The sequence below is a fragment of the Sardina pilchardus genome, chromosome 4, assembly GCF_963854185.1.
Source record: "Sardina pilchardus chromosome 4, fSarPil1.1, whole genome shotgun sequence".
In the NCBI taxonomy this organism is placed as follows: domain Eukaryota; kingdom Metazoa; phylum Chordata; class Actinopteri; order Clupeiformes; family Clupeidae; genus Sardina; species Sardina pilchardus.
In genome coordinates this window covers 36429464-36451579 of record NC_084997.1, presented here as the reverse complement: position 1 = coordinate 36451579, position 22116 = coordinate 36429464, and the positions used below count along the sequence as shown (strand labels likewise).

Below are 22116 nucleotides of genomic sequence, written 5' to 3'. Positions count from 1 at the left end.
CCAAGAGAGGAGGACTTATGGCTATCGCACCAGTCCGCTCAATTTGCCTGTTTCTGCCAAGGCGGCTATTCAGCTTTCTTTCTTTGATTCTTTAAATGTAAGCCTTTAGCCTATTACTTATTAGGCTATTATTATTATTAGGCTATATCATTTATCATAATCATTATGAAGTTTAGCTACTGCTAAACCCTTTTGCAGAGGCGCTGGCGGAGGTTTGCGCCCTCCGAGTGCTTTCAGTTTTGGACTGCATTTGTGCTCTAACGTCAAATGTAGCCTAACTTAATAACCTAACTTATTTAAACTAACTAGCATTTGAGACTGATTGGGCAATGGGCATTGAACGCTGGTGTATACTTTTCTGCATTAGCCTTATGAAGTTTTGTGTGTTTGTCATGCATCGATAGGCTACATGTCATTGCGCAACCACTGATTGATTTCTTCTTTTGGTTCGGTGTAGCCTACTTACAAAGTCATAGAACTCACTGTAGCCTACGGAAATGTTTCTGCACATTGGTAGTATTTCCTCCTGTTGAAGAAATATCCACTTTGCTTTGTACTTGCCCTGTTGTCATCCTTTCGGGTGTAAACCCATTTGTGCTGCATCCATGGCAGTCGGCTGCGCTGAACTCGACGACGCCACGGACGTTGCGTATCTTGCGTAAGCTACGCAACCTGCGTGGCAACGTCCATCGTGCCCATTGGAATCGATAAGGGAATCGTTTGCAAAACTGCCAAGCGATTCCAAGGAATCTAAACATGGGGAACCGGTTCTGAACGAGAACCGGTTTTCGATTCCCATCCCTAGTCAGGAGGCCAAAGTCCGGCCCAAGCCCGTTGAAAACCTCAGAAATGTTTATCGTGCCACTGCCATGTCTGCCGCATGCAGTTATTAGTTATTACACATCTATTATTTCAGCATTCCATCACAGATGGAACGCCGGGATTGAGCGGCGCCATCCCTCACTCTGGGTCTTCATCCGCCGGCTCAAGGATGAGCAGCGGCAGGTGGAGAGCCGGTGCGGGATAGCTGAGCGTGGCGATCCTGCGCCACAACAGCGCAGGAAATGGAGGATACTGGACGAGAGGCTGCGGCGGCTGCGGCGACAGTACCGCAGGGGAGCTCGCACACTCGAGCAATATTGGGAGGCTGTCCAGTACAGCATCATTCAGTTCGAATAACTGTTTTTTGTTTTGTTTTGGTTCATGTTTGCTGTGATGTTTGGTTCATGTTGAGCTGTTGTGTGTAATGGTTGTGTGTAATGGTTAAATAAAGTAGGCCTAAAGAAAATACTTGTTCTCTTTTTCAAACTGTATTTCAATTTTTTGGGAAATAATTAACAAGCACTCATAATGGTATCCCGCATACTTTTTCATTGTACTCCTATGTTGCATTACGCTGTTGCACATTGTGAATGCCCTCCATTACATATTCAGACAGCTGTCCATGGTTCTGAAGAGGCAGCAGATATATAGGCACTCCACTCCTTATCTGATATAGCCTACGATAAGTTTTCGGGGCATTTGTTTCTTGATAAACATGGTATGTTTGATAGGCTACGATGTGAGAATAGAAACAATGTCTGCACAGGCTACTTATAGCCTGTTTACTGGAGGAGAAAACAATCCCTTCAATCAGCACACAGTTTTGGCCTGCTTGGAAAAAATCCTATTTTTTTCCAAGTCAATTTAACGGACCCTATGAGCCCGACGGATGCAAAGTGCGTCAAAAAACAAACCCATTCTTCTCTGTTACATTGCTCCGATTATTAGTCACAGCGAGATGAGACCTATATTGCATGAAAGAGCAGAAGCTAAGAGAGCTAGAGCTATCCACAGATACCAAATACAACCTTCTAGGCCATAAAACAGACGAAGTGACAGCAAAATAATAACTTAATTTAGCTCCACTTAGTCCGCGAATAATGAGACGAAAACTTGCCATGTCTATAGAACTGCTTTCACTTCCCCGCGTCGCGCACGCAACAGACACACAACCATATCAAGAAATCTTCACAATGACATTTTAAATGTGAATCTTTATTATTTTACACAATTGGATATAGTTATGACATTAATAGCCTATTAATGACCTCATGTCGGAATGGCAAGTTGTTTGAAAAAAAGTTAAATACCGCCACTGCGACCATGAAAAAAAAAAATGTCGGAGTGGTGGGACTTTTTCCCATAAAGAGACATGCCTCCACTACGACAATTGGACGTCAATGTCGGAGTGCTGGTATGTCGGAATGAACGGCGGTAGCCCTAGGCTGCAGGCAGTTGGATAGGCTACGCTAACTGGCAGCTGCGTAGGCTTTGGTAAAAGCAACGACTGAAATGGTATCCGCCGTTCATTCCGACATACCAGCACTCCGACATTGACGTCCAATTGTCGTAGTGGAGGCATGTCTCTTTAAGGGAAAAAGTCCCACTACTCCGACATAATTTTTTTTCATGGTCGCAGTGGAGGTATTTAACTTTTTTTTTCAAACAACGTGCCATTCCGACATGAGGTCATTAATAGCCTAGGGTAGGCTATTAATGTCATAACTATATCCAATTGTGTAAAATAATAAAGATTCACATTTAAAATGTCATTGTGAAGACTTCTTGATATGGTTATGTGTCTGTTGCGTGCGTGACTCGGGGAAGTAAGAGCAGTTCTGTACATGGCAAGTTGTCATTATTCGCGGACTAAGTGGAGCTAAATTAAGTTATTTTTTGCTGTCACTTAGTCTGTTTTATGGCCTAGAAGGTTGTATTTGGTATCTGTGGATAGCTCTAGCTCTTTTATCTGACATGCAAGCCATATCTTTTTGACCACGGTTTCACGAGTAAATCAAACAAAGGTAGCGGTAGCCGAAACTATATGATATTCTTATTTGTTTGTCACTTCGTCTGTTTGTATAACACAAAAGGATCGATTTGTTTGGTATCGATGGAAAGCTCTGTTTCTCCTCTTTTATTTGATATGCGTGTCATGTCGGTACGATGCCTGGTCCCGGAGTAATTCAAGCGAGAGCAGTGGCTGCATGGGTGAGCGCAGAGCAATATAGACTGTAAATATGATATACTTTGATTTAAATTCATGATTATATTTAATTTTCATACTTGATCGTACAGACACGTGTCTAGTCTCGTTGGAAAGCCCCGGTTCTGCCCTTTCATGCAATATATGTCTCATCTCGATGTGACTAATAATCGCGGAGCAATGTAACAGAGAAGAATGGGTGTGTTTTTTGATGCACTTTGCGTCCGTCGGGCCGTTAAATTGACTTGGAAAAAAATAGGATTTGTAAACTGTCGGAATGGGGGTACTAAAATGTGTCGGATTGGCAGCATGTCGAAATAGCAGCATGTCGAAATAGAGGCATGTCTAAATGGAAGCATGTCGTAGTGGTGGCATGTCTGAGTGGCAGCATGTAACCGACTGAAATGCAGTGATGAAGTCTCGTTTACTGAAAGCCAAATATTAACAGGTAGGCTATGTTTCGGAGACTACAGTGGAGACAGATATTTTGCGATGTCTGAAAGAACAGCGTGGAAGCTAGGTAGACGGCAAGGACCTGATTGAATGCATTTCCGTACAAGTTTGAATTTGTGTTGCTGGGACTTGTTAAACAACATCTGAGGTGCAAAACAACTAGTGAACAGTCAGACGTTTTGGTGGTTTGCTACCCCGTCAGATTACAGGATAATCAGCTATATTTTTGGCTTTGGAATACTTCTGTATGACCGTGCATGAAGACCGTGCATGAAGTTAGCATTTGTTGACCGACTTGCTGTGCAGTGTGAAAGCGGCCAGTGAGTGTGTTAGGAGGACGCAATTTTAGTTTATATTTTCGTCGTTTTAGTCATTCTAATTATAAGGAAAAGAAACGAAACTCTAGGCAGATGATGTTGCTTTTGAACAGAAGAAAGAAGAGGCAGAGGATTGGAGGTAGGGAATATCTCACGCCTCAAACGTCATAGCTCTCACGTCCATCTCGGGGAGCAAAACTGCAAGCAGGCTATATGCGCGTGAAGCTGACATGTAAACGCGCGCATCCAAAATACTCCTTGCCATGTAAACTTCCACCGATCCGATTGGTCATTCCGATGGTTGCATGTAAACGTAGCTAATGTCTTCTTCAGAGATTGTTTCTAAAAAGAGAGAAGACAGAGACGGGTCACTTTTCTGTTCCTTAACAAGCTGCTCTCTACTCATAGGTCAATTCCCGGACGAGCCCCCAAATAGCGCAGCAGCGCAAACACTGTTCACTGCCCCCACTAGCGTAACAGGTATATTGCCGTAGCCTTGAAAAACTCGGCTTGACAGCCTATGGGATTTCTGCGGGATAGCCACGGGAAAACGTCCATTTTCTTCCCTTACCCACTGTATGTGTGTGTGTGTGTGTCTGCTTGTCTGCGTTAATGTGTGTGTGTGTGTGTGTGTGTGTGTGTGTGTGTGTGTGTGTGTGTGTGTGTGTGTGTGTGTATTCCTGTGTGTCTGTGCTTGTCTGCGTTAGTGTGTGTGTGCGTGATACAGTAGCATCCAGAGCAACCCTTGGCTTAATACCGCCATCTACAGGCTGGTGGGTGTACAGTCATTAAATGTACACATAAATTAATTTATTTTATAGCCCCCCATGGATGAAATTCCACAAAACTTGGCATACTCCCAGAGGAAGTCAGAATAATCATACACATGACATTTGGTACAGTTCATAACATCCCATCTGATGATTGCAGTAATATTGCATTTTCATTTTTTACCATGGGGGTGCAAATCACAAATGACTGATTGTAAGCTAAGTTGATGCAGGCTCTTGAGCCCAACATACCATAAACATTTTGTCATCCTTGGTGCCACGGTTCAGGTAGTTAATTAGGAAAAACAGACCAAAAAACATTTTCTCTGTAAAAGTCTGCTGGGGCTACATGCCCACCAAGTTTCACGTGTCCTGGTGTTATGGTGTCCCAGGAATCGTTGAGCAACAATTCAGGAAGTAGAAAAAAAAAATGATCAAAAATTCAACAGTAGTGGTCTTTTGGATCAGACATGATGGCGGTATTGGTCTGTTCTGGGTCAAACATGATGGCGGTAGTGGTCTGTTTTGGGTCGGTCATCATGGCGGTAGTGGTCTGTTTTGGGTCAGTCATGATGGGGGTAGTGGTCTGTTTTGGATCAGACATGATGGCGGTAGTGGTCTGTTTTGGATCAGACATGATGGCGGTAGTGGTCTGTTTTGGGTCGGTCATCATGGCGGTAGTGGTCTGTTTTGGGTCAGTCATGATGGTCTCTCCTCTTAGACGGCACCTTTTGTTCACCTGTCTGCATATGCCGTTATCTACAACGTTTCTTTCTTTTGCTCAGGCCCCTGTGGCTACTGAGTGTCCATGGCACTATGAGCAGCATGGTGTGTCCCAGGGATTTCACATCCTCTTTGGGCATCACCTCGCCTATCTGACTCGTACAGTTGGTGAGGTGGACGGTGCTGACCAGAGCATAATCTCACTTCCCTTTTGAACTTTCCCACGTCTCTCAGCATCACTCAAACCACAGAGTGAAGGCAAGAGACCTGGCAACCAATAAAGGGCACCTGTTTGCTTTTGGTCCTGCCAATGCAGTATTCCAGTCCACCCATGTCTCTCTTTGATTGGCGGATCTTTGCAGACATACAGTAGACACGCCGCCAGATGGATCTCTGACTGTAGTCTGAAGCAGAAACACGTACAGTAGGCATCTGTGCAGGCACATACTTTAATCTGGAACGATTCTGGTGAAAACGGTTGTAAAAACGAGACATGTGCAGAAGCATTTGAGCAGGATAGGCTCTCATGGTGCATACTGGACGTGAGGAGATATTGTACTTTCAGAAAGCATTAAAAGGCAACTGGATCCAAGAATAAAGGTAAGTCCCTTATGAGATCATATGGAGAGAGAGAGAGAGAGTATGTGTGTGTGTGTGTGTGTGTGTGTGTGTGTGAGTGTGTGCGTGCTTATGTGTGTGTACTGTATGAGTGTGTATGTGTGTGTGTACGGTATGTATGTGTGTATGTTGTGTGTTTTCACATGTTTTGTATTCATATGAACATCCACATGTCTAAAACTTTGTATCTGTGAAAAACAGTAATGCTACATTTTGCTTCGGTCAGAGATGGAATTGGCCACAGTCACTAATAAGGAGTTCTCAACTGGTGATGACATCACACTGCCCTGCCACCTCACTACTGAAAGCAATGCTGTTACCATGGCGATCAGGTGGTTCAGGGGGACTGACTGTATCTACCTGTATGAGAACGGGCACGTAACAGTGAGGGAGGACTATGAGGGCAGAGTGAGTCTGAACACTCAGAAACTGCAGAGAGGAGACGTGTCTCTCAGACTGAGGGAGAGCACAGAGTCGGATACTGGACGATACGGATGCCAGGTCATCAGTGGAGGACTCATGGTGGGGACACGGATAGGCCTGCGCTATGATGGTGAGTGTGTGTGTGTGTGTGTGTGTGTGTGTGAGAGAGAGACGTGGATAGGCCTGCGCTATGATGGTGAGTGGAGAGTGTGTGTGTGTGAGAGAGACAGGGATAGGCCTGCGCTATGATGGTGAGTGTGTGTGTGTGTGTGTGTGTGTGTGAGAGAGAGAGAGAGAGAGAGAGAGACGCGGATAGGCCTGCGCTATGATGGTGAGTGGTCTTCATTTATCTCTGAGCTATGAGTTTAGCGCTGTCATCCATGTGAATGAGAACATCTCCAAACTACTTATTTTCCAGAAGCCCTGTGTGAGTGTGTGTGTGTGTGTGTGTGTGTGTGTGTGTGTGTGTGTGTGTGTGTGTGTGTGTGTGTGTGTGTGTGTGTGTGTGTGTGTGTGTGTGTGTGTGTGTGTGTGTGGCTGGGGTTGGTGTCAGGGATGCACAGGTCATTTCACGTTTCACCAAGACTCGCCCAATGCTCTATTTCAATCCCACTGCTTCTCAAACCACTAAAATAAATATCAATTTCTGCATAATTAGAGCAGCAATTAGATAAGCAATTAGAGATGATCTATCTGCCCGACCACAACTGCATCAGAACTGTCTTGCATTACAACCATTATGTGTACATATAATGAGTCAGTAAGGGACATTGTCATGTTCTCGGTCTTATACGATGAATGACTTTACGTCACCTTTCTCTTCCTGTTAAGGAGGAAGAGGAGTCATCTACAGTGGTAAGTACCTAAGACATAACACCACTGCTCATTTGACCTTTTAGCCACCTACTTAAAGGGATTATCCGGAGTAAAATGCACTTCAGATCAATTTACGGATGATTGGGAGTACATACGTTGAGTTGACATCAAATCATTTTGGATGTGTTTTGAGAAAGTTCGATTTGCAAACTTTCGAACTTTCTCAAAACACATCCGAATGACATGATTTGATGTCAACTCAACGTATGTACTCCCAATCATCCGTAAATTGGTCTAAAGTGCATTTTACTCCGGATAATCCCTTTAACCTTATTAACCGAGAACAGCAATAGAGGCAATCATGTTTAAAGGGATATTCCGCCATTTTTGGAAATACGCTCATTTTCCACCTCCCCTCGAGCAAAACAATTGATATTTACCTTGCTCCCGTTCATCCAGCCATTCTGTGAGTCTGGCGATACAACTTTTAGCTTCAGCCTAGCATAGATCATTGAATCGGATTAGACCATTAGCTTCTCGCCTGCTAGCTTCATGTTTAAAAGTGACTAAGATTGTTGGTAATTTTCCCATTTAAAACGTGTCTCCTCTCAAGTTAGAAAGTGCAATAAGACCAACTGAAAATGAAACCTGGCGTTTTTCTAGGCTGATTTGACATGGAACTACACTCTCATCTGGCGTAATAATCAAGACAACTTGCAAACGTACCATAGGCGCAGTGATATCGTACGCAGCATCTGAAAATAGTCCCCATAGACAAGAAGCAGTAGTAGTGCCAGTAGTTTGCAAGTTGCCTTGATTATTACGCCAGATGAGAGTGTAGTTCCATGTCAAATCAGCCTAGAAAAACGCCAGGTTTCATTTTCAGTTGGTCTTATTGCACTTTCTAACTTGAGAGGAGACCCGTTTTAAATGGGAAAATTACCAGAATTCTTAGTCACTTTTAAACATGAAGCTAGCAGGCGAGAAGCTAATGGTCTAATCGGATTCAATGATCTATGCTAGGCTGAAGCTAAAAGTTGTATCGCCAGACTCACAGAATGGCTGGATGAACGGGAGCAAGGTAAATATCGATTGTTTTGCTCGAGGGGAGGTGGAAAATGAGCGTATTTCCAAAAATGGCGGAATATCCCTTTAATGCCATTTTCTGGAAATGATTAAATAATATGTGGACATATCTTGTGATCAGGAGAGAGTTGCCACCATAAAGGATAATAGTGTGTAATAATATAGAATAGTCTATTGGCATGTATGAAAACATGCAAAGTCTAACATAGAAACTACTGTGATAAACCACAGCTAGGAAACTAGGGCTTGTGGACTCAAAGTCTCATTGTTGCAGAAGAGGGAAGTGAAGGCTCATGCTAAAACCTGATGACTCATTTCATGATCACTGATCACTCATTCATTTGATGACTGACAAGAACGACAGAGAACTAACTGCATTTCTGGAATGAAAAAAAAAATGCCACATACAGAAAATCACAGTATATTGAAATATATAGGTGACATAGAATGGAAATGATTTTTTTCTTGGTTTTCATGAATTATGAGAGGTTGTGCATAAACAAAGAGCTATCATGAACATGAGGCATGGTTGTGCCCTCCTTCATATGAAAATCTTGAACTTAGAAATAGACACTAAAAAATGGGCGATTCAGCAAAACTGCTTGCTTGTGATGTCAGACATCACAAAAGCCATTGAAGTTCAATTGGGGTTGCCAAAGAGGGCGCCATTTCGTCAAACGGACCATTTCAATACCCAGCCTAAATATATGGTTTTAATTAGTCTTGTAAAATTGCAATTGAGTTTATTGTTTTTAAATCAAAGTTGAATATATACTATTTTAACATCAGAGAACACAGTGCAATTCTCAATTCATCCATTCTATGTCCTCTTTAAAGGAACCATGTAGGATTTTGGCCCAAACTAGTACTGCAATTACTTTCAAACTATTGTTGAGCAGTGTATCAGAGCCATTCTCATGATTTATTGAAATACATTTCTTACACACGGTTCCTTTAAGTGCCCAAAATATATTTGTGGGTCAAGTGTGTGTGTGTGTGTGTGTGTGTGTGAATTTGTTTCTCTGTTACAGTTCATAGCACTATACCTGACTTGGTCCGGTTGAAGATGGAGGACTCTGTGAGAGCTCTTGGTAAGTGCAGAACTAAGCTACTGTCTAAATTAATGTTTTCTTTAAAATACAGGGGTCAAAAGTATTTGAACCCTATGTTAAAGGGATATTCCGCCATTTTTGGAAATACGCTCATTTTCCACCTCCCCTCGAGCAAAACAATCGATATTTACCTTGTTCCCGTTCTTCCAGCCATTCTGTGAGTCTGGCGATACAACTTTTAGCTTCAGCCTAGCATAGATCATTGAATCGGATTAGACCATTAGCTTCTAACCTGCTAGCTTCATGTTTAAAAGTGACTAAGATTTCTGGTAATTTTCCCATTTAAAACGTGTCTCCTCTCAAGTTAGAAAGTGCAATAAGACCAACTGAAAATGAAACCTGGCGTTTTTCTAGGCTGATTTGACATGGAACTACACTCTCATCTGGCGTAATAATCAAGGCAACTTGCAAACTACTGGCACTACTACTGCTTGTTGTCTATGGGGACTATTTTCAGATGCTGCGTACAATATCACTGCGCCTATGGTACGTTTGCAAGTTGCCTTGATTATTACGCCAGATGAGAGTGTAGTTCCATGTCAAATCAGCCTAGAAAAACGCCAGGTTTCATTTTCAGTTGGTCTTATTGCACTTTCTAACTTGAGAGGAGACACGTTTTAAATGGGAAAATTACCAGAAATCTTAGTCACTTTTAAACATGAAGCTAGCAGGCGAGAAGCTAATGGTCTAATCCGATTCAATGATCTATGCTAGGCTGAAGCTAAAAGTTGCATCGCCAGACTCACAGAATGGCTGGATGAACGGGAACAAGGTAAATATCGATTGTTTTGCTCGAGGGGAGGTGGAAAATGAGCGTATTTCCAAAAATGGCGGAATATCCCTTTAACCCTACTGTATGTGTTAAAATTCTCATAGGCAGGCAGGTACGACATTAAGAGTAAGCATGACCATCAGCCTTGACAGAAACATTTGACGACAGATCAAACATCCAAATCAAGGTGCTGAGAGGGAATGTACTGATACGTTTGTCTTCTTTAGTTACACAGAGAGCTGAACAACAATTGAAGATGAAGAATATGATGGAGAAGAATGAGAAGCCAGAGGGGAAGGCCCAGCCAAGAGAGGCCGCTGAGGAGAAGTGCTGGAAGACCTGCGTCAGCGACAAACCAGCTAAGAACACGACCAGTGAGCTGGAGAACCTTGCACGACAGTTGCAGTACCTGGAGAAGGAACTGCAGGACAGGAACAGCCAACTACAGGACCTCAGAACCCAACTGCATGAACATGAGAAGGAGCTGGAGGAGAGAAACAAACAGCTGGAGGAGAGAGACAAACAGCTGGAGGAGAGGAACAAAGAACTGGAGAAGAGAGACAATGGACTGGAGGAGAGAGTAACTTGTGAGTATGAAACCAAATGTTGCCTTCTCTTTTTTCCATTTTTAACTTACAAACTTCATGTACAGTAGGTCATGTGACAGGATTTATGTGACCGAATATTTTATATATAGCTTTTGTTGACAGGTGTCTCTGTTGTTGACAGGTGTCTTTCTATGATTAACCCTCTGTCTACTTTTCTCTCATATCTAATGAATGGTGATGGCTACAGTCAGAAGACACCGTCTACTGCCCCCTGCAGGTGAGGAGTTCATCTGGTGTACTTACATGTGTATTAGTGACCATCTCCAGGCATTCCTGTTGTCAGCATCACCTGTCTCATTATAAGAGGCAATTAAAGGCTACATTTATCTGTCTATTGCAATATTTAGTGTTAAACTTTAAATAATGAAATAGCAAAAAAATAATGACTTTAGTATAAACATTGATGCCATTATATATCGTCAATGCCCTGTTTAAAATCCATTCTTATGCCGTACAGTATGTTATGAGTGTAATGAGTCCTCATCATGCTTCACACTGTGTTACTCCCACAGGGGCAGTATGTTATGTTACCTCCAGCAGGGGCAGTATGTTATGAGTGTAGTTGCCCCCAGCAGGGGCAGTATGTTATGAGTGCAGTTGCCCAGCAGGGGCAGTATGTTATGATGAGTGTAGTTGCCCCCAGCAGGGGCAGTATGTTATGAGTGTAGTTGCCCCCAGCAGGGGCAGTATGTTATGAGTGTAGTTGCCCCCAGCAGGGGCAGTATGTTATGTTACCTCCAGCAGGGGCAGTATGTTATGAGTGTAGTTGCCTCCAGCAGGGGCAGTATGTTATGAGTGTAGTTGCCCCCAGCAGGGGCAGTATGTTATGAGTGTAGTTGCCCCCAGCAGGGGCAGTATGTTATGTTACCTCCAGCAGGGGCAGTATGTTATGAGTGTACATGTAGTTGCCCCCAGCAGGGGCAGAATGTTATGCTACCTCCAGCAGGGGCAGTATGTTATTAGTGTAGTTGCCCCCAGCAGGGGCAGTATGTTATGCTACCTCCAGCAGGGGCAGTATGTTATGAGTGTAGTTGCCCCCAGCAGGGGCAGTATGTTATGAGTGTAGTTACCCCCAGCAGGGGCAGTATGTTATGAGTGTAGTTACCCCCAGCCAGTGTTGGTCATCTTACTTTAAAAAAGTAATTAGTTACCGTTACAAATTACTTCTGCCAAAAAGTAATTGAGTTAGTAACTCAGTTACCACACTGTAAAAGTAATTAGTTACTCAGCAAAGTAACTGACGTTAATTTTTATGTTCTATAACATCTTTAACGTCAAACATATTTATTATAGCCTAACTGATTGAAGAATAAAACCAATTACTCGGTACAATTAGTGGGTGGAAGTCAGAACGTGCGCATGGCATCCGCCCACCCAGCCCAGGCCCGTGGTGGCTATCGGGAGATGCGGGAGGATTCCCGGTGGGCCGTTAACGTTTTGGGCCGGTCTGATTATTGTGAGCTTAAATACTGTATATTGTTTCTGACGATTTGTTGCGCTCTCGTGGCACTTCAGCAGCCAGGGCTGCGCGGTCGCGGCCGCCCCTTACTCGCAGTTTCCCAAATATTAACAAAGTAGCACTCACAAAACTGTTCGGAAGTCGCAGCAAGTCTATATTTGCAATCTACAGGAGTAAATGAACAACCCCTTCTCCAGTTGAACGGCCCTGACGAAATGTAGGCTTTGCAGCAGAGACGTGTAATGGGCTAATAATGAATTTTACTGTAAGGTAACCCCCGATATCAAAAGCCCTCAAAAATAAAATGGGCTATCTTTAAAATGTATAGGGTCCTCCTTTGAAGATAACGTTCAGTTTCAGTGAAGTAGCCCTGTCAAGAAACTATAGCAATCCGACAGACAGAGAAAGTGCACATTTACTTGTCACTATTATGCCTGCTATTGTGGGAAGTTCGCTACGTGCAAATTAAATGGCTTGGATTTGGTGAGTAGCCTATTCAAGTCTTTTTTCCCCTCCTGAAGTTGGAAGTGTGCCTTTAATGAAATTATTTCCATATTCCACTATGATGTACAGTATCTTGGTATGCCAGTCTGTCAAGGGTGATTAGGCTAAATATACATTTATATATAGGCTAGCTCAGGGGAGGGTATTCCATATATGATCCTATCCAGTGAACTCGCTTCATTCAGCCAAATTGTAGTAACGCGACGCTTTAAATTCTCAGTAACGATAACGGCGTTGCAACGATGAGAAAAGTAATTAATTAGATTACTTCGTTACTGACAAAGTAGCGCCGTTAGTAACGGCGTTATACTTAAACGCCGTTACTACCAACACTGCCCCCAGCAGGGGCAGTATGTTATGAGTGTAGTTGCCCCCAGCAGGGGCAGTATGTAAATGAGTGCAATGAGTCCTCATCACGCTTCACACTGTGTTACCCCCAGCAGGGGCAGTATGTTATGAGTGTAGTTGCCTCCAGCAGGGGCAGTATGTTATGAGTGTAGTTGCCCCCAGCAGGGGCAGTATGTTATGAGTGTAGTTGCCCCCAGCAGGGGCAGTATGTTATGAGTGCAATGAGTCCTCATCACGCTTCACACTGTGTTACCCCCAGCAGGGGCTGGCCGGGCCTCGGCTCCAGTGTCTCTGTGTGCTGGGCTCCTCAAACCAGATCTCCCTCGTATCACGGCCAGACGGAGCATGGATCCACCTCCACGATGTACTTCGTCACTATTTACCCACATCACAGACAGAAAGAGTATGGATGGTCGTCCAAACTGTGAGTCAGTATTTAGCACACTTACGCTGAATGTCTATTTTTATTCAGTTTACACATTTCGGTGTCTGGTGAGTCGGGAGACAGAGGATTGTCAAAGTGTCCATAAAATAAAAACGCCCTTCAACCCCAATCTGCTCCTGAACACATGGGTGCCATGTATGGGGGCCTCCAGTGTGTGTGCGCTGCCCGTTCATTTACACTCCGATTTGAACATCATTAATCTGTTATTTTAAAATGCTGCACTTTGCTGTCAAACAAAGAGACATTATGTTAAATTCACTGTTGTTTAACCAAACTTTAATATTTTCTTAAAATATGTCTCTTTCCTGTGAACTCACGTCTAAATAACGTACAGTATTTTTTTTTTCATTTGTGGAGGGCATAAACCAACAGTAAAATCACTAATGTCAACTTTGGAGTGTAAAATATGTGTAAAATACAACAGAAGAAGCCACTTTACTCTGAAGACAGTAAGAATCTTGATAACCACGCCTCCACAAGAAGGGGCCAGTGACAACTTCAAATTCAGTTGGATTTTAGCAGTGGATTGGTGTTTGTATTAGTTCCAACAGTGCTATTATGACGCACCTCCATACATTTGCCATGACTGTAGACTTCCTCTACAGTACTGTATGTGGTTGTGCGGTGATGTTGACAAGTTGTTTTTTTTCACTTTAAGTTTGTTGTATTTCTCCAAAATCCTAAGTATTATCATGTTAGTTATGAATTCTCTCCACACAGTCTCTTTCCCTGAGCTCTATATGTCCTGCAGTATCTGGCTGGGCTTCAGAGCCAGTGTCTCTCTGTGCTGGGCTCCATGATGCAGTTCCCCACATCACCACCAGATGCAGCCTGGGCACTCCCCCAAACTGTGAGTCAGCATTTGTAATATGTACATTTGTGCCCAGCTTACAATGTCATGGATAATTGTAATATCAACTGTTGACAGTGTTTGAGATCATGAATGGAGTCGAGACAGAAGACAAGGCAATTTGTGAACAGATATCTCTTCAAGTAATGGCATATGAAATGGTCTTTGTTTGCAGTTGGAGGAGAGAGTCCTGTTCCAGCCCTCCTAGTGTCCCCTGATGTTTCTGAGCTGAGGTTGGTGCTGCTGGGGGGGAGAGCAGCTGGGAAGAGGGAAGCAGGAAACACCATCCTGGGCACACACACACTCACACACACATCCACAGAGACCCAGCACAGTGAGAGCAGACAGGGGGAGGTGGCTGGGAGACGGGTGACCGTGGTGGACACTCCAGACTGGTTCTGCAGTGGACTCTCTGAGAAGGACATGAGGCAGGACGTGGGGCTTTGTGTCCATCTGTCTGCCCCAGGACCTCACACCTTCCTCCTGGTGATTCCAGTGGAGTCATCTGAAGGAGAGGAGAGGAGGATGCTGGAGAAAATGGAGGATATTTTTGGGGAGGGCTGTTGGGGACATACACTGATCCTCTTCACCCATGCTGAGGGGCTGAGAGAGAGGAGTGTGGAGGAGTTCATCCAGACAGGGAGTCAGGAGCTCCAGCAGCTGGTAGAGAAATGTTGGAACAGGTGTCACCTTCTCAATGTAAAGGACACACCTGATGACACACAGATCACACAGCTGCTAGAGAAGATAGAAGAGATGGTGTCAGGAAACAGAGAGAGATTCTACAGCAGTGAGACCTACCAGGAGGCTGAGAGACAACTCAGAGAGATAGAGAAAAGGATGCAGAAAGAACGAGAGGTGGAAGAGAGGAAACTGAGGGAGGAGAGAGAGAGAAGAGAGGAACATGATAAAAATGTGCAGGAGTCCTTACAGAAGATGGAGGGAGAGATTCAGCAGCATGAAGGAGAAATTAGGACACTGAATGAGAAAACAAGATATCTAGAAAGAAAGATGAACGAAGAGAACAATGAGGAGAAGAGAAGAGAGATGGAGAGAGAATTAAATAGGGAGATTGCACTGAGAGAGGAGATGGAGAGAAAGCTGAACAGAGTGAGAGAAAAGAGAGAAAGAGAGAAGAGAGAGATGGAGGAGAGACACAGAGAGGAGATAGAGGAGATGAGAGAGAGCTATGAAAGAGAGGTCAGGGCTGAAGCAGAGAGAGACCTCATGAAGATCATCCTCCCTGAACTACTGAGAAACATCAGCATCAGCAAGGCGAAGATGGAGGCAGAGTTCAACAGGCAGACAGAGGAGAGAAATAATGTGATTGAGACACTTATGTGGGAGCTTAGAGAGAACAAGACCATGTTGGAGAAACTGACTCATAGGAGCAGCGATGAACAGACAGCAAGAGAGAAAGAGCTGTGTGTGCAAGAGATGGAGAGAGAGATGGAGAGACTGAGACACATGCTGGAGGAGAAGGACAGAGAGATGGAGAGACTGAGACACATGCTGGAGGAGAGGGACAGAGAGATGGAGAGAATGAGACTGAAGCAGAGAAGAGTGGGAAGTCTGGTAGAGAACGAGCGGCTGAAACAGATTACTGTAAAGATGAACAGAGAGGTGGAGAAGCTGAGGCAGGAAGTCAACAATCTGAGCCACACACAGTCCATGCTGAGAGTAGTGTGTGAGAGCGACTGAGTACAGGATGAGTATGTTCATCCTAAGAGTAGGTGGCGTGTCCAGTCGACCTTGGCAATACCTTTAGCCATACCACAGTTGTACATAATGTCAAGTCCAAATGATCATATATCCTTTCCTTGTCTGGTTAGAGCAGCTGGTGGATCTTTAGGGTGAAGTCACGTGGTCTCTCCCTTGATGTGCATCATTGTAAATAAAACTCTGTTCCTGATTTGTCCTACCATTGGTCTGACTGTGTCTTCATTCATCTGTGGTATCAAAATGGCCATCAAGAGTGGAAAAGTCCTGGTGGGCCAAGTTAGTGTGAATACACACAGGAGAAAGGGGAAGTTCTGGTAGGCCAAGTTGGTGTGAATACACACAGGGGAAATTCTCTCGTGTTTCTTTTATGACCACAGGAAAACAGACACTTGAGCATACATTAGTCTCCGCAGTTCCTGCAGTTGTCCACTTAATTCACACATTCATTCAAATGGATGCTCGATAGGATTGCATGCATATGTCGTGTTACAAGAACACTGCCATGTAAGGAACAGGGTAATGCAAATGATCAGGTAATCATAGACCATCTCAGTGCCTCTCCTATGTTGTTAACTTAGAGCCCAGAGAAAGGAGGGAGATGTTGCTGACACATACACTGTAGGAGCACTGATGAGCCGAGAGCAGTGGAGGCAGAGCTGATGAACAGAGTGGAGGCAGAGCTGATGAGCAGAGTGGAGGCAGAGCTGATGAGCAGAGTGGAGGCAGAGCTGATGAGCAGAGTGGAGGCAGAGCTGATGAACAGAGTGGAGGCAGAGCTGATGAACAGACAGCAGTGGAGGCAGAGCTGATGAACAGACAGCAGTGGAGGCAGAGCTGATGAGAAAACAGCAGTGGAGGCAGAGCTGATGAACAGACAGTAGTGGAGGTAGAGCTGATGAACAGAGAGCAGTGGAGGCAGAGCTGATGAGCAAACAGCAGAGCTGATGAACAGAGTGGAGGTAGAGCTGATGAACACAGCAGTGGAGGCAGAGCTGATGAACAGAGTGGAGGCAGAGCTGATGAACAGCAGTGGAGGTAGAGCTGATGAACACAGCAGTGGAGGCAGAGCTGATGAGCAGAGTGGAGGTAGAGCTGTGTAAAGAGGAACAGAGTGAAGAGGCTGAGGCAGGATGTCAAATGGAAGATATGTTTATTTCCACCATTAGACTTTACTGTACCACAGTCGTACACGATTTCAAGTCCATGACATATTCAGTCACATTCAGCGATCATGTCCTTACTAATGTCAGGATCATATACTGTAAGCAGTGCTAACAATGATGACCAATCATCTCCTTACTAATGTCAGGATCATATCTGCAGAGCTAACATGATGACCAATCATCTCCTTACTAATGTCAGGATCATATCTGCAGAGCTAACATGATGACCAATCATCTCCTTACTAATGTCAGGATCATATCTGCAGAGCTAACATGATGACCAATCATCTCCTTACTAATGTCAGGATCATATCTGCAGAGCTAACATGATGACCAAGAGATGAGGAATCTCCCTTTCATCTTCTAATGTGTGGACTCCGTCTCACCTCCAATTTAAGATTATTATAATCATCCACAACACAGTACCATTACCATTTTTGTCTCCCAATAGCTGGCCACGCACATTATATAAACGTAACATATATGTGCTATTGGTTTCCCTCAAGCGACAAATCAAATCAAATCAGGGATATTGGCCATGTATACTTGCGTATACAAGGAATTTGGTCTCTGCATTCATCCCATCCAACACACACAGCACACAGTGAGGTGAAGCGCACACTAACTTTGCTCAGGGAGTGCCTTGCGCACTTCAGCCGTGGACTGGTCGGGGATTGAACCAGCACTCCTGTTATAAGCTCGAAGCCCTAACCAGTAGGCCACGGCTGCCCAAGCATATATTTATACACAATGCTGACTTGCATTTTAACAATCAGACACCATTGAATATCTTATGCATCAGGTTGACTGTGTGGTTTGTGTAACAGGGGTCCAAGAGAGAGGACTGAACTTAATTTAACAATGTAGTGGAGCAGCAAATCCTCTTCCCACATCCCCATCCTCTCCTTGCATGACTCTCAGGTGTTGCTCTAACTGTCCTCTCCTCTCCGCTCCTCTCCTTCTTGTCCGTTGCTGACCAGAGGCTCCTGCTGCTGCTGCTGGTCTCTCTCAGTCGATCCAATCTCGTCCTGCTGCTGCTGGTCTCTCTCAGTAGATCCACTTGGCATTTTGCGAAAATAAACAGGGTGGATATTGCCACGCCCTTTTTTTAGACCTGAAATGGACAATCTCTTTTATTTGTTTGTATTTGTTTAGTGAATATCTTTGTAAGTTACATCAACCTTATTAGAAAACGAATGCAACAATGACTTTTTTATAACTGAACTGACACAGTATCGCTTGGAAGGGCTTAAAAAAAACATGTGTTTGTGAGCAGAAAGACCAGCAACTCACATTTTCTCATGCCCCAGACCACACCCAAAGCAAGGGGGATCAGCACCAGAAAAGCAACAGCCACCGCAGTCACTGTAGCGTTTCCAGCCACATCATCATCATGCGATCGATTCACTAAACAAAACACACATCCAAAGTCACCCAAAGCAGAGACTATTGTTTTGTAATATGTAGTACTATAGCCTGTTTATATACAAATGTCTTTACGCTGTAGAGTTAATGCTAACTTCAACACCAGTAAGGTAGCATTGCTCTGGTTCTTACCGTCTTCCTTCAACACCTGTAAGGTAGCATTGCTCAGGTACTTGACCCTCCCGCTTCCATCATACATTGCAAGACACTGAAAGGTGGTGAGGTTGTCATGCTCAGAGACGTTGTGTAACTCCAGACTGAAGTTACCAAACTGCAGTTGACTGGTGAAGAGCCTGGTTCTGTTGCGGTAGGTGGAGGCCTGATGTTCAAACTCCTCCTGGCCTTTGTTGAAGACGTGAACCACCTGGTATGTGTTGGCTGTTTGCCAGTAGACTCGGATGTCACCCGGAAAGGGAAGTGGGTGTGGGAGCAGACAGGGTAGAAGAGCACACTCTCCCACAGTCACCTGCTGCAGGCCCTCTGTGTTGGGAATCCCTTCAGGCTGCTCCTGGACCTCATAGCTTGGGGTGTGTGAAACCAGCGCTCCTGAAGAGAGAGGAGCACTTATCATGTTACTGTCAACATGGCACACACACACACACACACACACACACCGTGTCATGAAGAACACAGCCCCTGAAACAGGGACAAAACACCAGGATCGCCAGTGATGTGAATGTTCAGCCATTGACAAAATTCAATATTATTGGTGGCGCCAAGTTGGTGGGGGGACCCCAAATTAAGTTCTGCCGGAAGCCTGCTCTGATAAGCCACAGCCCTACAGTGTCAGTGTACAACATAAAGCATAGAGTTGTTTTGAAGATACATAGTTATCTAAGTTCATTAATTCAACTATATCCTAGTGTGTCTCTCTCTCTCTCTCTCTCTCTCTCTCACACACACACACACACACAAACACCTAACAGAAGAGATGGTGTACTACAGTGTGTGATGTAAGCAACATGTGCAATGTGGGTGTTGCCATTTTGGACCTACATGGTATAAACGCGGCTTACAATTCCAAACATGTCTTATTACATGACACCATACCAATGACTGAATATGAACAGAAAGTTTACAGCTTTACAGCACATATAAAAGGTAATGTATTGCCACAGACTTGACACCATCACACCTGTAAGCTGTGTACACAATCTCCACATTCTTATTCTGACCTGATATTTTTCTCTCAAGCAGAATGCACATCCAGACAAAGAGGTGTCGTCCAGCCATCCTAATCTCCAGAGAAAACCTGCCACTGCAAATGTTACCGCCCGATAAATCAGGAAGTGGTTTCTGTTTATTATTCGAGAGTGAAGCTCAGAACGATTCTGCAAAAGTCTTGGTCTAACCCAGCTCTGAGTAGAATGTTTATATCTCTTAGTGTTAAGTGTTGGAGTTCAGTTTTGGCTGTGTGACATACTGCTGTTTTAGGATAATCCTCCTGGTTCTGTTCTGATGTTGGGCTCTTCCGACTTCCTGTATTTTTCCACAAAGCAGTGCGATAGCATCAGCCACAAGGAAATAAGGAACAAATACAGTAAACATGTTCAGAGCCCGTTTACAGGAGAGCCGGTTCACTCCCTATTAACTCCATTGTACCTGCTTGCAGTTCTGCTAGGGGCGATCGTGAGCAAGTGCAAAAACAACAAGGGTCTGTGGAGCTAGACGTCTAAATATGTCTCTTTCCCCTGATTATCATTAAGGAATATCAGATTTGATTGAAGTTGTTGCAAGTATAGGTCGAAAGTAGAATGAACGAGTACTTTCGATTTCTTACAGGTTGGGCAATTGTTTCCCATAACACACTAGCATTCTGCTATTGAATGATGTCATTGACACATTTGAAAGGCTTGAACAAATAAGTGACTTTTAAAAAATAATACTCAGCAGTGTTTATTTTCTTTGTCATCCCTTTCAAATGCAACATTCCAATTGCGAGAATTGGAACCAGAGGAGGAACTGCAACCAGTTCGGAAATCAGAAGTTTCCTGAGAGTGAACGTTCTCCCCTAATTATACATTAGACATTCTCTGATATGTTGCTTTGCAGGCCTCATGAGAAAAACATCTCTGAAAGACTGAACACTAAGTTCATAGATTTAACTATACTCTTTCTCTTTCACAAACACACACCCACCCACTCAGAGTAGGATAGTAGACTACTATGTGCAATGTGGGCGCCACCATTTTGGACTCACATGGTATAAACATTATAATTAGAGTTACTAGAAACATGTCCTATTACATGATATACATACCAATGACGCGATATGAACATTAAGTATTCCGTTTTAGATGTAAAAGTGAATGCATTACCTCAGATTTGTTCAAACAGACATGATATTGCACGACCACAGGCACCATGTCACCCGTAAGCTGTGTACACAAGCATGCACACAGTAAAGCCACTTTCCCATTCTGACTTGGCATCATCTGTGTTGTGTGAATTGTAAACATACCAGATATTTTCCCCACAAGCAGAAGCACAATCCAGACAAAGATGTGTCGTTCAGCCATCCTTATCTTGAGAGAAAAACAGCCTCGACAAACAAACATGCGCGATAAATCAGGAAGTGGTTCCCATGTATCATTCAAGAGTGAGACTGAAAGTATGAAGTTCGGAGTGATTCTGCAAAAGTATCGGTTTCCAGCCACTGCTCGGTAGAATGCTGATTTGTCTTAGTATTGAGCGTTGAGGTTCACTCTTAGTATTGAGCGTTGAGGTTTATTAGCCGTGTTGTACACATCCTGGTTCTACTCTGATGTTGGGCCGACTTCCTGTATTTCCCACAAGGCACTGTAAGAGTATCAGTCACAGATAACATAAACTAGTTCAGAGCCCGTTTACAGAGAGCCCGTTCACTAGGGGCGATCGTGAGCAAGTGCAGACGCAATGGGGGTCTGTTGAGCCAGATGTCTAATTTTCACACGATTGTCGTTAAGAAATCTCAGATTTGATTGTAGTTTTTGCAAGTTCCACATGGATTTTAGGTCCATAGGTGAATAGTAATTATGTCATTTCGATTTCTTACAGGTTGGGTCATTGTTGCCCATAACACGATAGCATTCTGCTAATGAATGATGTCATTGACACATTTGAAGACTTTTTAGAACAAATAAGTGACTTTTAAAAAAAGGAATACTCAGCAGTGTGTATTTTTTTGTCACCCCTTTCAAATCATATCCTGAGAAAAGTGGATTTTGGGGGGTTCAGATAAATAGACCTCTATTCATTCTGCACAAGGGCCCTCATGTGGACCAGAGGAGGAACTGCAACCAGTTCAGAAACCAGAAGTTTCCTGAGAGTGAGTGTTCTCCTCTTATTAGATATTCTCTGACATGTTGCTTAGCAGGCCTCTTCAGTGGCAAACTGACTTCAATTCGTTTATACTGGGTAAATTCAACATGTTCTGCCAGCAATTGGCTTTTGCCCTGCAGCTCAGGCTGGAAACCTGCACATCTATCTCTCCTG

At 43.9% G+C, this 22116-nt stretch overlaps 1 protein-coding gene and 1 long non-coding RNA gene across 3 annotated transcripts; one reads left to right on the top strand and one right to left on the bottom strand.

The window, feature by feature from the left end:
• The first annotated feature begins 10647 nt into the window (after nucleotides 1–10647).
• LOC134079252 (uncharacterized) lies at nucleotides 10648–13395 on the top strand. The gene is made up of 3 exons (XR_009938899.1): nucleotides 10648–10705; nucleotides 10914–10943; nucleotides 13297–13395. It is a non-coding gene; the product is annotated as an uncharacterized LOC134079252 (long non-coding RNA).
• A 3821-nt stretch (nucleotides 13396–17216) lies between these two features.
• LOC134077938 (uncharacterized) lies at nucleotides 17217–21366 on the bottom strand. 2 transcript variants are annotated; one of them, XM_062533575.1, is made up of 4 exons: nucleotides 21104–21366; nucleotides 18775–19185; nucleotides 18511–18624; nucleotides 17217–18331 (listed from the first exon to the last, which is right to left on the bottom strand). In XM_062533575.1, the coding sequence occupies exons 1-4, from the start codon at nucleotides 21198–21200 to the stop codon at nucleotides 18147–18149; spliced, it is 807 nt and encodes a 268-aa protein (XP_062389559.1). In that variant the 5' UTR covers nucleotides 21201–21366; the 3' UTR covers nucleotides 17217–18146. The 2 variants fall into 2 exon arrangements, with proteins under 2 accessions (XP_062389559.1, XP_062389558.1); XM_062533574.1 differs by having other exon boundaries at nucleotides 18775–19188; nucleotides 21104–21365.
• Nucleotides 21367–22116: the final 750 nt, after the last annotated feature.

Excerpts from the sequence above, each read along its gene's own strand:
- LOC134077938 (XM_062533574.1), bottom strand. The coding sequence starts at position 21,200 with ATGTTTGTTTGTCGAGGCTGTTTTTCTCTCAAGATAAGGATGGCTGAA. Across the intron at positions 19,189-21,103 it reads GCTTGTGGGGAAAATATCTG|GAGCGCTGGTTTCACACACC; the intron begins GTATGTTTACAA and ends CTCTCTCTTCAG. Across the intron at positions 18,625-18,774 it reads ACAGGTGTTGAAGGAAGACG|TGAATCGATCGCATGATGAT; the intron begins GTAAGAACCAGA and ends TGTTTTGTTTAG.